At 38.3% G+C, this 13,450-nt stretch overlaps 1 protein-coding gene across 4 annotated transcripts in view; it reads left to right on the forward strand.

Annotated features, from left to right (window-relative positions):
- The window catches only part of APLF (aprataxin and PNKP like factor), a 73,689-nt gene that overhangs the window by 38,278 nt on the left and 21,961 nt on the right, over positions 1-13,450 (forward strand). For 3 of the 4 annotated variants that reach the window (XR_014148907.1, XM_081832087.1, XM_081832086.1), the window contains exons 6-7: positions 6,226-6,581; positions 7,244-7,369. Coding sequence is in view for 3 of the 4 variants with exons in the window: in XM_081832087.1 (XP_081688213.1) it covers positions 6,226-6,581; positions 7,244-7,369 (482 nt within the window). In the remaining variant the exon portion in view is untranslated. Of the gene's footprint in view, positions 1-6,225; positions 6,582-7,243; positions 7,370-12,041; positions 12,169-13,450 lie in introns of those variants that run through there. The other variant, XM_081832089.1, reaches the window with a different exon arrangement.

Raw genomic sequence — 13,450 nt, forward strand, 5'->3', positions numbered from 1 at the left:
ACATGTGCGGATGTGGGTGGGTGAGACAAGGGGAGGAAACTACTGCAAGAGACTGGGGAACAACTCAGGATGGCACTTGATGCCAGACTGTGCAGAAGTCAGAACTGTACTTTACGGCCTCAGAGACTTTTTGAAGGTTTGTTTTTTTTTTGTTTTTTTTTTGACAGAGAGAGACACAGCAAGAGAGGGAACACAAGCAGGGGGAGCAGGAGAGGGAGAAGCAGGCTTCCCGCAGAGCAGGAAGCCTGATGCGGGGCTCAATCCCAGGACCCTGGGATCATGACCTGAGCTGAAGGCAGACGCTTAATGACTGAGCCATCCAGGCGCCCCATGAAGGGTTTTGAGAAGGAGAATAAGTGGCCAGGAAGATGGCTGTAGCCACCATATGTAAGATGGAGGCAGGAACTGCCTAAGAAGCTGCTCTGGGAGGCCTCAGGGAATGAAGGCCTGAGCTAGATGGTGGCACTGGGACCAGAAAGAAGTAGAGGGATATGAGAGACATTTTGGAGATAGAATTAACAGAACCTGATGACTAACAGCATATTGAGGAGGAGGTACTGAAAATGTTCTTTAGGGGCGCCTGGGTGGCTCAGTAGGTTAAGTATCTGACTCTTGATTTTGGCTCAGGTCATGATCTCAGGGTCATGGGATCAAGCCCAGCGTAGGGCTTTGGGCTGGGCGTGGAGCCTGCTTAGGATTCTTTCTCTCCCACTCCCTCTCCCCACTCCTCCCCCCTCCCCAACTCCCCCCCCCCCACACACTCTCTCTCTCTCAAAAAAAAAAAGAGGGCTAAGAAGAGAGTTCTATTATAGTTGTATTATTTGGAAGCAAACTTGCAAACAGTGCATTTAGAGTAGAGGAGTATGTGGAGGTGGAGGCTTTGGCAGCAAGAGCCATTTCCAGTTTTGCTGCCTGTACTGTATGTATATGCAGTTGTGCTAATAATTGCTGATGTGAGTGCGTTGGCTGCTAGGTATCTCATTTCTCTCTATACACATGCCTGCTGTGAAGTCTTACTCATATTTCTTTATGAAAATAGCAGGGGAGATGAAGACTAACTTATTGCACAGCCATCTCTTAAGTAAGGCTGTATTCCCCAGAGCTCCACAGTATTGGTTTACTACATCAAAGAATCCTGTACCCTTTGCTTTTCTGATTGGCCACTTGATACCATTTATGGCATGGCTCTCATCAGCTCCACAGAAATATCTTTTCATTCATTCATTTATTCAGCATGTGTTCATTAAGCAAGTAGTAGTGATATAATGGCATTGATAATGCTATTAACTAAAACAACTTAAACACACACACACACACACACCCATTTATTGAGCTCTTATTATGGGCTAGAGCCACAACTAAGATATACTTATTTCATTTAATTTTTAGAAAATCCTGGAAAGTTGATTGATAATATCCCCAGTTTACCGATCAAGAGACCTGAGACTCTGAAAGTTGGAATCAGCTTGTTCAAAGTCAAAAGTTAGGAAATGGCTAAACTAATATTCAAGATATGATTTTTTTACTTCACAGACCATTCTAATAATCATTACACTAAGTAGTCTTTCTGTTATATGCAAGACAGTGTGCTAGAATCTGGGATAAAATGTGAATAAGAGATAGCTGATTAGGAGCTCATAGTCCTGTAGGGGACATGATTCAAAATGATGAAATAATGTTGACACCACACTGGTTTTTCTGCGGGCTTTGGGGGCTGCCTAAGGCAACTCCTAGGGAAGGGATCCTCAAAGAACTGATCTGAGCTGAATCTTAACAGAAGAGGAGTAGGCATGAACCAGGTGCAAAAGAGGTAGAAGTAGGAATCCATCCAGGTAGATGGGCAGCAGGTACAGGAGCAGAGGAGGTACAGTAGCCTGCTGGGAACTATTGTTCTTAGAATTCGTGGTGTAAAGCCAGGTGAGGATGGAGCTGGCAGTGGGGACCTGTCATAGAGGGAGGACTTTGAAAGGATTTTGGCCACAAGGATAATCCTGGAAGCTCTTTAGAGGAGAGATTGAAAGAGAACAAAATAAAAGACAGGGGAATAAGAGAGGAAATGAGGACATTTCAGTCAAGAAATATAGAGAATCTGATCCAGGTTGGTGGCATTAAGGATGGCACAGAGGCATTGGGTAAGAGAAATATTTAAGAAACAAAACTGCAGGACTTATTGCTTGGGTCTGAGCAGAATGAGGGAAAAGAAGGAGTGAAAGGTAGACTTCCAAGTTTCTGGCCAGAATGAATGGAGAAGTTACGTTGGCAGAAACTTTGGTACAGAATACAGGGGGAGGACTTCAGTTTTCACATTTTGAATTTGAGGTGCATTGGATATTGAGGAAGAAATGTCTAGTTAGTGGTTGACTGTAAGTTTGAAGCTCAAGAGTGAAGATGGGGCTGGAGGTTGGGATTTTTTGATCCTTAGTATGTGGGTGCTAATGAGACTAATGCAGGACCTTTAAGGCAACTTATTATAATGTACAGACATTCTTTCCAGGGACAGCAAATTACCTCAATGAACTTGTATTGGGCATAAGTTCTGTAGCCTGTCCCTTGTGGTACATTAAAACTTCAGATGGTTGGGGTGCCTGGGTGGCTCAGTTGTTAAGCATCTGCCTTTGGCTCAGGTCATGATCCTGGGGTCCTGCGATCGAGCCCCGCATCGGGCTCCTTGCTCAGCCGGGAGCCTGCTTCTCCCTCTTCTGCTTCCCCTGCTTGTGTTCCCTCTCTAGCTGTCTCTCTCTCTCTCTGTCAAATAAATAAAATCTTTAAAAAAAAACACAACAAAACTTCAGATGGTTGAAGGGCAGGGGAGGGCTTGCTAGGCAAGTTAATAGACAATTTAATAATCTTAATAGTACATTCCAGCCATTGCCAGGCACCAAGGTCACCTTACACCAGCTCCATGCTCCTTGATCCCTGAGGCCTCTAGCATATATTTTTATAGTATAGAGAACCCCATTTTCTCTAACATGAATCTTCAGCCTCCCACATTTCATTCTCCACCTTTTCATCTAAGCAGTGTAGGTGCTTATAAAATATGGACCTCTCTGCCTTTCTCCTGCTTCTTCCAAGTACACAGCACTTTCCATCTTTTCTGTTCCCTCACTTGCCAGTTCAGTGACTTGCTCTGGCTCATGAGCTTTGTAATTGGCACAGGACAAATTTATGTCTCAGCAAACTTACAAATTACTGCATGTAATGGATTTTTGGGATCCTTTATAAATAATTGAAACCGTGAATGTTAAATTCTTGAATGCCAAGGGTCTACTGAGTATCAATATTTCATGAAGTTCCATAAAGGATATTATGAATTCCAGCTTTTGTGCCTCTTAAAATATATTTGAGAACACCTGATCCATAGTATTGATATCTGTGACTTTATCATTCCTTTCTCTTTTAGAATAAATTAGTGTGTTTAACATATTCTTTGTGAAGATTTAAAAAAAAACAATAGAGGGAGTTGAAATAATGTTAAACATGTCTTATCTTTTATTTTCTTTGGTTTATTTTCTATTTTTTAAATGGCAAAAAAATGCATGCTGTTATCAAAAAATAGAATGTTAGAGCATGTGGAGTATAAAGTGGAAATCTTGATTTGCCTTATCCTTCAATCCCATTGGCCTTACTAATATTTTGGTTTGTATCCTTCTAAACCTTTTTGTTTGAATTTATACAAGTAAAAACATACATAGGTAGACAGGGTTTTTTTTTTTTTTTTAAAGCTAAATGGAATCATTGTGTGTGTGTGTGTGTATGTAAAATTCTTGTTTAATTAAAAAAATTCTTATATGAAGAGAGAGATCTATTCATTTTCAACCTTTGCATAGTGTTTCTTGGTAAGAATGGATTCTAATTTATTTAACTGCTTCCGTAGTTGTGTCCCTTTTTTCCCTATAATAATTGGCAGGATGTTGAGTGGGATTTTTTTTACCCTATCATCCCAAAACTGCTACTGAGGCCCAAAGCTGGGGACAAAAGTACTAAGTATAAGTATCTCATGATTGAAAGGACCCCCCAGCAGTGAGAGTCAAGCCTTTCCCTGTGAGGCTTATTGAAAAGTGTAAGAAGGGTTCACCATTCCTACCACCAGGCTTTGTATAAAGAAACCTGAGAGGCCAGAAGATTTTAAGGTTTGGGGGAGTGCTCTGTTTGTGGGGAGACGTTATGTTCTCTCTTTTTAAAACCAAGAGAGAGGCACTCCAAGACAATTGACTGTGGAGTTTAGGGATGTCAACAGGAACAAGAGACTGGCATTTTATTGGACATTTGCTTAGCCAAGGGATTGCTAACCTGCCCTGTTTCTACCTAAACAGGGAAAAAGAAAATTGGTGAGTTGACCCAGTGAGTACCTGCCAAGAGGGGAGGTGGGTCAGGATTGCCCCATTCCCACCCCAGAGTTCCAGTCCCTGGCATGTGTCAGTTGGTCCTATAGTGGAGGGAGATGAGATTGGGGTGTAATTGAGCAGCTTGGGAGAAAAGAGTATGTGTTTTAGAGAGGTGTGGCATGAATACCACTGAGGGTTAGCTCCAAGAGGTAGCCAAATTGCTTTTCCCATCGGTTGTTTATTAGTATACAAGAAACATGGTAAGAGCTAGGTTCCTTTTGCAAGGTCTTCAGTCAGTTTGGATAGCCTTTTAAAGTTACGTGCTCTGTTTTTTAAAAAAGAAAAGACTATCAGGGCACCTGGGTCGCTCAATCGGCTAAGCGTCTGCCTTCGGCTCAGGTCATGATCTCAGGGTCCTGGGATTGAGCCCCACTTTGGGCTCCCTGCTCAGCAGGGTGTCTGCTTCTCCCTCTCCTTCTGACCCTACCCCCTACCCCCGCACATGTTCTCTCACTCTCAAATAAATAAATAAATCTTTAAAAAGACTGTCAAAACATTTAAGTAATTAGTCCCAAAGAAGTCATGCTAATTAGTATCTTCTCAGGAAATGTGAACCATTGGATATTAAGTGATATCAACACTAGCTTTCTCCAGATGGCAGCCAGCATATACGAGTCCTCGGTTAAAAATGTTTTGCTTTTTTTAAATTTTGTTTTATTTTATTATGTTATGTTAGTCACCATACAATACATCATTAGTTTTTGATGTAGAGATTCACGATTCATTGTTTTCATATAACACCCAGTGCTCCATGCAGTACGTGCCCTCCTTAATACCCATCACCGGACTAACCCATCCCCCCACCCCCCTCCCCTCTAGAACCGTCAGTTTGTTTCTCGGAGTCCATAGTCTGTCATGGTTTGTCTCCCCCTCCAATTCCCCTCCCCCCCATTTAAACCTTCATATATACCTGTTAGGTTGTTGGCACATCCTAGTAGTGGTTACCAGGAGGACTGAGGTTTATCTGAGCTATGTTTCCACTCCACAGGAAGTTAACTAATTAAGAAGTCATTTTTAATAGGATACGAATAGGCTTACTGTTTGTCCTGGTGGTAAGTACAGATTAAAAAGGTTCTGCAGTGCTAATGAGAATGTTTACTTGGTTCAAAACACCTTTCTGATTAAAATGAAACTTTTATTCAAACCACTTCAAAGGAATCATATTTCTGAGTTTGTCATAACACAGCTTCATCCAAGTTTTTCTATGTGAGGGAGGAGCAATTTTACCATTCAGCTAAAGGGAAAAAGTCATGATTATATTTAGAAGGTAGAAATAAAGTATTGCAGTAACAGAAATTATAAAGACAGTGCAAGTTAAGAGCATGACACATTATTGAATGGGAAATTTAAAAGACTAGTAGTTTTTTGGGGAAAGATTACATTCAAATGGAAACAAAGTTGTATTCGCTTATGTTTCATTTGTATTTTTCTGGTTCTTTTTCAGTGAATGTTTGATGTGATTGTAAAGGTTTGATACAGCTATATATTTTCTTTTTTTTTCTTCTTTTCTTTTTTAAAGATTCTCTTTTTTTAAAGTAATCTCTACACCCAACATGGGGCTCAAACTCTCAGCCCCAAGATCAAGAGTCACATGCTCTTCTGACTCAGCCAGCCAGGCACCCCTGTATATTCTTTTTCTAATAACTGTAGATTGTTTTAAAGTTACCAAATTACAGATACGGAAAATGGCATTTTTAATAACTTTAAAATGTGAATCTTAAAGTTTTAAAAACATATATATTGAATGAATCTTGCAGTTTCACACCTTTTTACTTAAGTTTACATATTTCTTTTAAAACATATTTATTTGTAATATCTTTTTTCTGATTTGTCTTTGTAGGCAATGCCAAAGTCATGTTCTGCAATCTCGTTAAGTAATGTAGAGGTGAATGATATGAAGGCTAGTATACAGAGAAATGAAATCCCAATAGAGGAACTTGGTAAGGTTCCTGAACATAAAAGTATTGTGAAAGGAACACAAAGTAAAGAAGGCGAGGAGATGAGCTGTTCTGAGAGTCACTTGAGTGCCCAGGACAAGTCCTTTCATGAGGAGTCTCAAGGATCTCCTCCTGAGTCCAGCTCTGATCTCTCCAATCTTGAAACTTTGCATGCAAAGGCAACTGACTCAGTTGCACAAGGTTCTGAAGAAAACAAGATCAAGAGGACATCTTGCATGTATGGGGCAAGCTGCTACAGGTAAAATGAAATTACAGGTAGCACAGAATTCCGTTATTTCTGTAGGAGGTAGCTATGTAGTATATGTGTATTAAAAGCCTAGTAAAACACATTGGCCTAAAGGTTAAGAGCTTTGTTATGTTTCTACTTGTTTACACTTTCTCAGTATTCAGTCCTGCAAATCTTGCTAGAGGCTTTCAAGATACAGTGGGGAAATTAAATGTTTCATATGTAGACATACTGATTAATGCAAGGACATGAACTAGGGAATCCAGACTTGAGAATTGAATCACCCAGACCTAAATGTCTACTTATTTAATGTCTTATTTAGGTATTAGAAAGATGGCCTCATAAATAGTTGTAGTATATAATTTAACTCTCAAGAGAATTGTAAGTTGTGTTTAAGGCATCTTACTATACTTGTGCTTCTCCTTTATATTTTTCTAATTGTGCTTTTGAATCACCAAGATGCTTTTATTTTGCTACCGTGAGGGTTCTGTACCAACCAGATGTCATGAGCTTTATTTTTAACAATGTAACACATTGGTTCAATTTCTGGAATAATTAGATGTGTATTGCTTGGTTTCCTGCTATATCCTATTAATTATTTTTTGTAGTATATCTAGAACTCTAGTATACCCTATTAATTATTTTTTCTGACAGTATATTTGCCACCCTCATAGGAAGAATCCTGTTCATTTTCAACACTTCAGTCACCCTGGTGATAGTGATTATGGAGGTGTACAAGTCATGTGTCAAGATGAGGCTGATGACCGACCTGAATGTCCCTATGGAGCATCTTGTTATAGGTATGTACACCTGAAATGTTAGGTTGTCCTCCTTTTCTCAATCTCTGTTGTATATTCAGAAGAAATTGCAGGCAGCTTCTCACTTCAAGCCTTTTAGTCTTTAAACTTCCATAGATAGTAGGTTTTCATTTTGTTAATAAGATTATAATGTTTCTTTTAGATAATTATAAACTGTTGAGTTAACCTTGTAAATGCCTGATATTGTTCCTCATTTCTAACTTTCCAAAATGCAAATCAGATAACTGAAAAGCTGTCGATGCTATCCCTTGTACACTCTATCCAGACTCCTTAGTGTGACATAAATCAATTCAGGACGTTATCTCTGCTTTCCTCAACTCTTACCACTCTGCCATTCTTGCCAACACATGAAACTTGATCCTAAAAGAAGAGTGCCTTCTCCTCTTTCCTTTCATAGAATCTTTTGCCTGTCTGTATCTTGCACAGTAGAATTTATCTTACGAGATTGTGTTTGTTTCTTTACTGGAATGGCATCTCCTCTAGACAGTGAGTTTCTTGACAGCAAGGACTGTTTTATCCTTGTATCTGCAACTTTGTTCAATGAATGAATGAACTTGAAATAAATCAAACTACCAAGCAAAGAAGTGATTCCAATCTTAGAGAGCTTTAATTCCAGACAGCCATCTTTCTTAGATAAATTTGGAACAGTTTACCGAAGCTACTGGTCTGTTTGAAGTTGTCACTATTTCTATGATTGTGGTTTTCAGTAAGAAGGCAGAATAATCTTCTGAGCTTGGAAAGAAAAATCGAAAAAAGAAAAAAGCCCTACCTTGTGCCAGAACACCTGTGAGGCCAGTTATCTCCCCGCCAGTCCCTCTGTTTCTATTTTGTTTGCCCTTCGAGTGCCCTTGACGCTGTTCTTTAGAAAGAGAGGTCAGAGAGAGACTGCGCTTCCTCGAAGCATCCTGAATGCGATCCTGCAAACAGTTCTGGCTCTCGCTTCTAGCAGCTGAGGTGCCTCCATACCTGGCTTGGCTTCCAGGCTCGGCTGAGCTGCAGGCCTACGGTTTCCAAACCTGGTCAACCGTCGGAATCGCAGCAGGGAGCAAAAAAATAAAAGGGGGGTGGCGCCTGGGTGGCTCAGTCGTTAAGTGTCTGCCTTCGGCTCAGGTCATGATCCCAGGGTCCTGGGATCGAGCCCCACATGGGGCTCCCTGCTCCGCGGGAAGCCTGCTTCTCCCTTTCCTACTCCCCCTGCTTGTGTTCCCTCTCTTACTGTGTCTCTGTCAAATAAATATATTTAAAAAAATCTTTAAAAAAGAATTATTTGAAAATTGCTATGTTTCATTCCAGCAGAACATCTTGTAGACCTATGCATATACAGGTGACATATTCATGAAAAAGGGGCGTTGCAGGCATTGATAAAAGTATGAATTTTTAAAACTAATTTTATTGAGGTAAGGGTATCTATCTGGAGAAGGAAAATTGGAACCTTATTTCATACCATAGTCAAAAACTGGATTCCAGATGGATCATAGAACTAAACGTGAAAGGAAAAAAACAATAAAGCTTTAAAGATATGTATAAGAATATTATTTCATGATCCCAGACTAGGAATTGTTTTTTAGAACAAGATATAAAAAGCAATAGCTAATATGGAAAGCATTTAATTATTTGACTACATTAAAATTAAGATTTTTTTATACATCAGTAGACACTATTAAGAGAGTGAAGATAAACTACAGGGTGAGAAAAAAGATTGCAACCACATAACTGACAGTAGGCATATATCCAGAATACAGAAAGAAGACTTACGAATTGCTGTTGGTTTTCTCTTAGTGACATGTACAGGCTTTTTGTCCAAAAGGAAATGGTGAATTTCCTTAAGGTGAATAAACTTATGAAAAAGTACTCAGTATCATTATTAATTAGGAAAATTTCACACACATACACCCCCTTGAAGTAACTAATTCCTTGCTCCCGTTTATTCATTCATCACATATTATCCAAAGAATCTTCAAATGCCAAGTACCGATGAAACAATGTTGAGTGAGTTTACTTGCAGAACAAATGTGTGTGTCTCTCTCTCTATCTTTTTAAAATAAGACAGCCTTTCACAGCTCGTGGCACAATGGCCATATACCTTTTCATTTTTAGGGAATATTTTAGGGAACTTTTGTAATGCAGAATTTTATACATCTACACAAGTGGGGTTAATGTAGAACAAGTTCCAATGAAGCCATAACTCATTTTCAAGTCTTGGCCAGTATTGTTTCATCTATACTTCCCTTTCTTCCACCTGCTACCTCTACGCCTAGATTATTTTGAAGTAAACCCTTGATATTGTATCTTTTCATCCCATTTTATTCATGGGTATCACTAAAAGATAAAGACTATAAAAATATGCTATGACACCATTATTAAACAAATATCATTTAGATCCTGTCAGGCATCCCAGTCCTCTTATAGTTGCATTTTCTTCCTTTCTTTCTCCCTTTCTCTTTTTCTTTCTTTCTTTCTTTCATTCTCTCTCTCTCTCTTCCTTTAAAAATTTTTTTCTTTGAATTAGGATCCAGTTAAGGTCCATATATGGCAAAAGGTGGCCATGCTTCTTAAGTTATTTAATCAATAGGTTCCTCTTCATTTTTTTTTCTTGCAATATATTTGTTGAAGAAAGCAATCATTTGTTCTGAGGAGTGTCTGATTGTCTGGATTTTGCTAACTGCATTACCAAATTGTCATTCAGTATGTTCTACTGTATTTCCTAATAATTGGTAATTAGAACTAGAGACCTGATCAGATATCATTTCTAAAAATTGTAAAAGTTGTCTGGTCTTACGAATATCATGTCCCTCTTAGTCACTAAAATGCTTCTTGCTGTAAAGTCTACTTTGTCTAATATTTACAAATATTTAGGGATTGCTCTAGATATACTGTTATTATTGATTTATAGTTATTTTCATGTGGTCATATAACATTTTTTAGAATTTAAAATTTATTGAGATTTGGTTTTGGTCCAGCAGATGGTCTATTTTTGTTGGGACATACTAGGTGCACTGAAATATATATTCTGTGATTTGGGGAATAAGGTTCTGTAGTTGTCAATTTGGGCAGATAGTTTTAGTGTGGTTCATATATTTATTATCTGCTGATTTTTTTCTGTAGTTGTTCTATTAGTCACTGAGAAAAGGATGTGAGACTCTCCACTGTAATTGTAGGTTTGTCTATTTCTTCTCTTAATTCTGTCAGTTTTTCTTAATGCACCAACTGTGGTCTTTCCTCAGTGGAAAAGCCTTAAAAATGGGAAACTCACTCAGAGCTGCTCTCTTTTTCCCTGTGTGGACTCCTTTCTGGTTTTTGCCTGCTTTTGGTAGCTATCCATTTCCTTAAGATTATTGTTTTTATACTTTTAACAGAGTATAATTGTTTCCTGTGGGAGGTTTGGTCTGATACATCTCCTCTGTCATTACCAGAAGTAGAACTCCTATTTTGTGTGATATAATACAGCTGCTCCAGATTCTGTTGGTTAGTGTTTGTGTGATAATATTTTTCATCCTTCTATTTTCAACTTCTGTCCTTATATTTAAAGCATGTCTCTTACAAATGGCATATAATTGGTTTACTGGTTTTATTTTTACTTTTGTTTTTTTCTTATTTTTTTTTTTAGATTTTATTTATTTATTTGGCAGAGAGAGACACAGCAAGAGAGGGAACACAAGCAGGGGGAGCGGGAGAGGGAGAAGTAGGCCTCCCGCGGATCAGGGAACCTGATGCGGGGCTTGATCCCAGGACCCTGGGATCATGACCTGAGCCGAAGGCAGACGCTTAATGCCTGAGCCACCCAGGCGCCCCATTGGTTTTATTTTTAATCCAGCCTGATAGTCTGCTTTTTCAATGGATTGTTTAGTCAATTATATTTAATACAATTACTGATATTTTTAAGTTTAATTTTGCCATTTTGCTCTTTGTTTTCTATTTGTCCCATATATTCCTTGTTCCTTTATTCTTTTTCTGACCTCTTTTGGATTAAGCAAATGATGTCATTCCATTTTTTTCTCCTCCATTAATTTTTTATTTATAAATTCTTTTTTTTCAGTAGTTACATTTGACTTTAATAGGCATCACTGACTTACTACAGTCTACCATACTGTGATTCTTTTACCACTTCTGAAACAGAACAGTAATCTTTTATCAGTTTAAGTCCATTTACTTCCTCCTCTGCCCTTTTAAAAAAATATTGCTGTCACAATTTTTACCTTTACACATGTTAACTTGTAAGGCATTGCTCTTGTTTTCTTAAATTTTAAGCATCAGCATTCTCTTATATTTATTGACACATTTATCATTTTGGGTGGCCTTCTTTTATTTCTGAAGTTTTATCCTTTAATCTGGGATCATTTTCTTAGTCTTAGGAACGTCTTTTAGTATTTCTCTAGTGAAAATCTTGTGGGAAAGGATTTTTTCAGCTTTTATGTGTCTGAATATGTCCTGAATGATCGATTGCTTGGTGGCTCTTTTCACTGGGTGTAGAATTCTAGCTTGGCACCTTTGCTTTTTTTTTTTTTTTATCACTTTAAAGACATTCCATTGACTCTTGCATCCATAGTTTCTGTTGAAAGTTACTTGTTTGTCTTATTGTTGCTTTGAAATTAACATGGCTTTCCTCTGGCCATTTTTAAGATTTTTATCATTGCTTTTTTTTTTTTTTTTTAAGGTAAACTCGACCCTAAACATGGGGCTCAAACTCACGACCCCAAGATTAAGAGTCTCATGTTCTACCAACTGAGCCAGCCAGGTGCCCCTCATTTCTTTTACTTTCAACAGTTTAACTAACATGTGTTTAGGTATGATTTTTTTTGACATTCATCCTGTTTGGGGTTCATTGAGCTTTTTTGCAGGTTGTTGTCTTTGTTAGTTTGAGGAGATTGCTTAGCTATTATCTCATCTCTCAGATATCGTTCTCCCCCATTCTATGTCTTCCCTCATTCTTCTCAAATTAACCATGTTAAGTCTTTTGACTATGTCCTATATGTCTCTTATATATTATTTTATTCCTTCCATTCTTTTTTTTTTTTTTTTTTTTTTTACCTCTGTGCTTCAGATTGGATATTTGCTGTTGCTTGTCTTAGAGCTCAGCAGTTCTCTCTTCTCATGGGTCTAAGCTGCTGATAAACCTATCCACAGATTTCATAATTTCAGATATTGCATTTTATGCATGTTATCTTCCATCAGTGAGGCCCCCCCTCCCTGTTTGGCAGATGGGGGTAGTCATCTCTGTCCAGTCAGAGATTTGGGTAAGTAATACCTATGTTGTTATTTTAATAAAACTCAGTCTGCTTTTGGTTTGTCCATGTTTCTTTGGCATGACTTGTCTAGACTTTTGACAGAAAAGCAGGTCTCTGTCTTCTTAGCTCTGATACTTCCCTTTGGATATTAGGCTACCACCCATACATCCTAAAATCTGGCACATTTCTTGAGAGGAGACTAGTTATGTGTTTGTTGCAGATCCTTTCTCCCTAGTGGGACTTCATCTCTGAAACACGATATGAATTAGAGATTTCATTCTACCATTTTGAAGTTTCAGACACAGACCTTAAACCTCTCATACTTTCCAGGAACTCAGCAGTTATTTCTTAGGAAGAATCAGCCTTGTGTTTGGGGTTCTTTTAGTTTTCAGATTGTCATGACAACCCCATGAGACCATGAAAAGCTCTGCAAGTTTCTCTTTCCTCAACTAGAGTTCCTCCAAATGACTCAAATCTTATTCTTTAGCCCACACCAAGAATTGGCAAAGACCTCTAGGGAAGAAAACAGCCAGTGATTGTCAGATAACCTAGGAAGGGCTTTTTCTCCGGAATTTTAGATAATCCAAAATTCTCATTGCTCCCACAGTTCTGTCATAAAAATAATTTTTACAGTTTATCAGAGTTTTTTTCCTAGTTGTTAAGATATTGGCCTGCCATGATGTCCTATGTCCTTCCCAGAAGCAAAATCCAAATGTGCCTATTCTTGAAAAGAATGAATGTAAAATACAAAACCTTCCTAAGAATAATCAAATGTCAAATACTGTCAAAAATAATGTCAAAAATTGCTGCCTCCATGTCATCAATCTCTTCAAGAGAG

This window comes from Leptonychotes weddellii, chromosome 10 (assembly GCF_054177405.1).
Source record: "Leptonychotes weddellii isolate Sample4059 chromosome 10, ASM5417740v2, whole genome shotgun sequence".
NCBI lineage: Eukaryota > Metazoa > Chordata > Mammalia > Carnivora > Phocidae > Leptonychotes > Leptonychotes weddellii.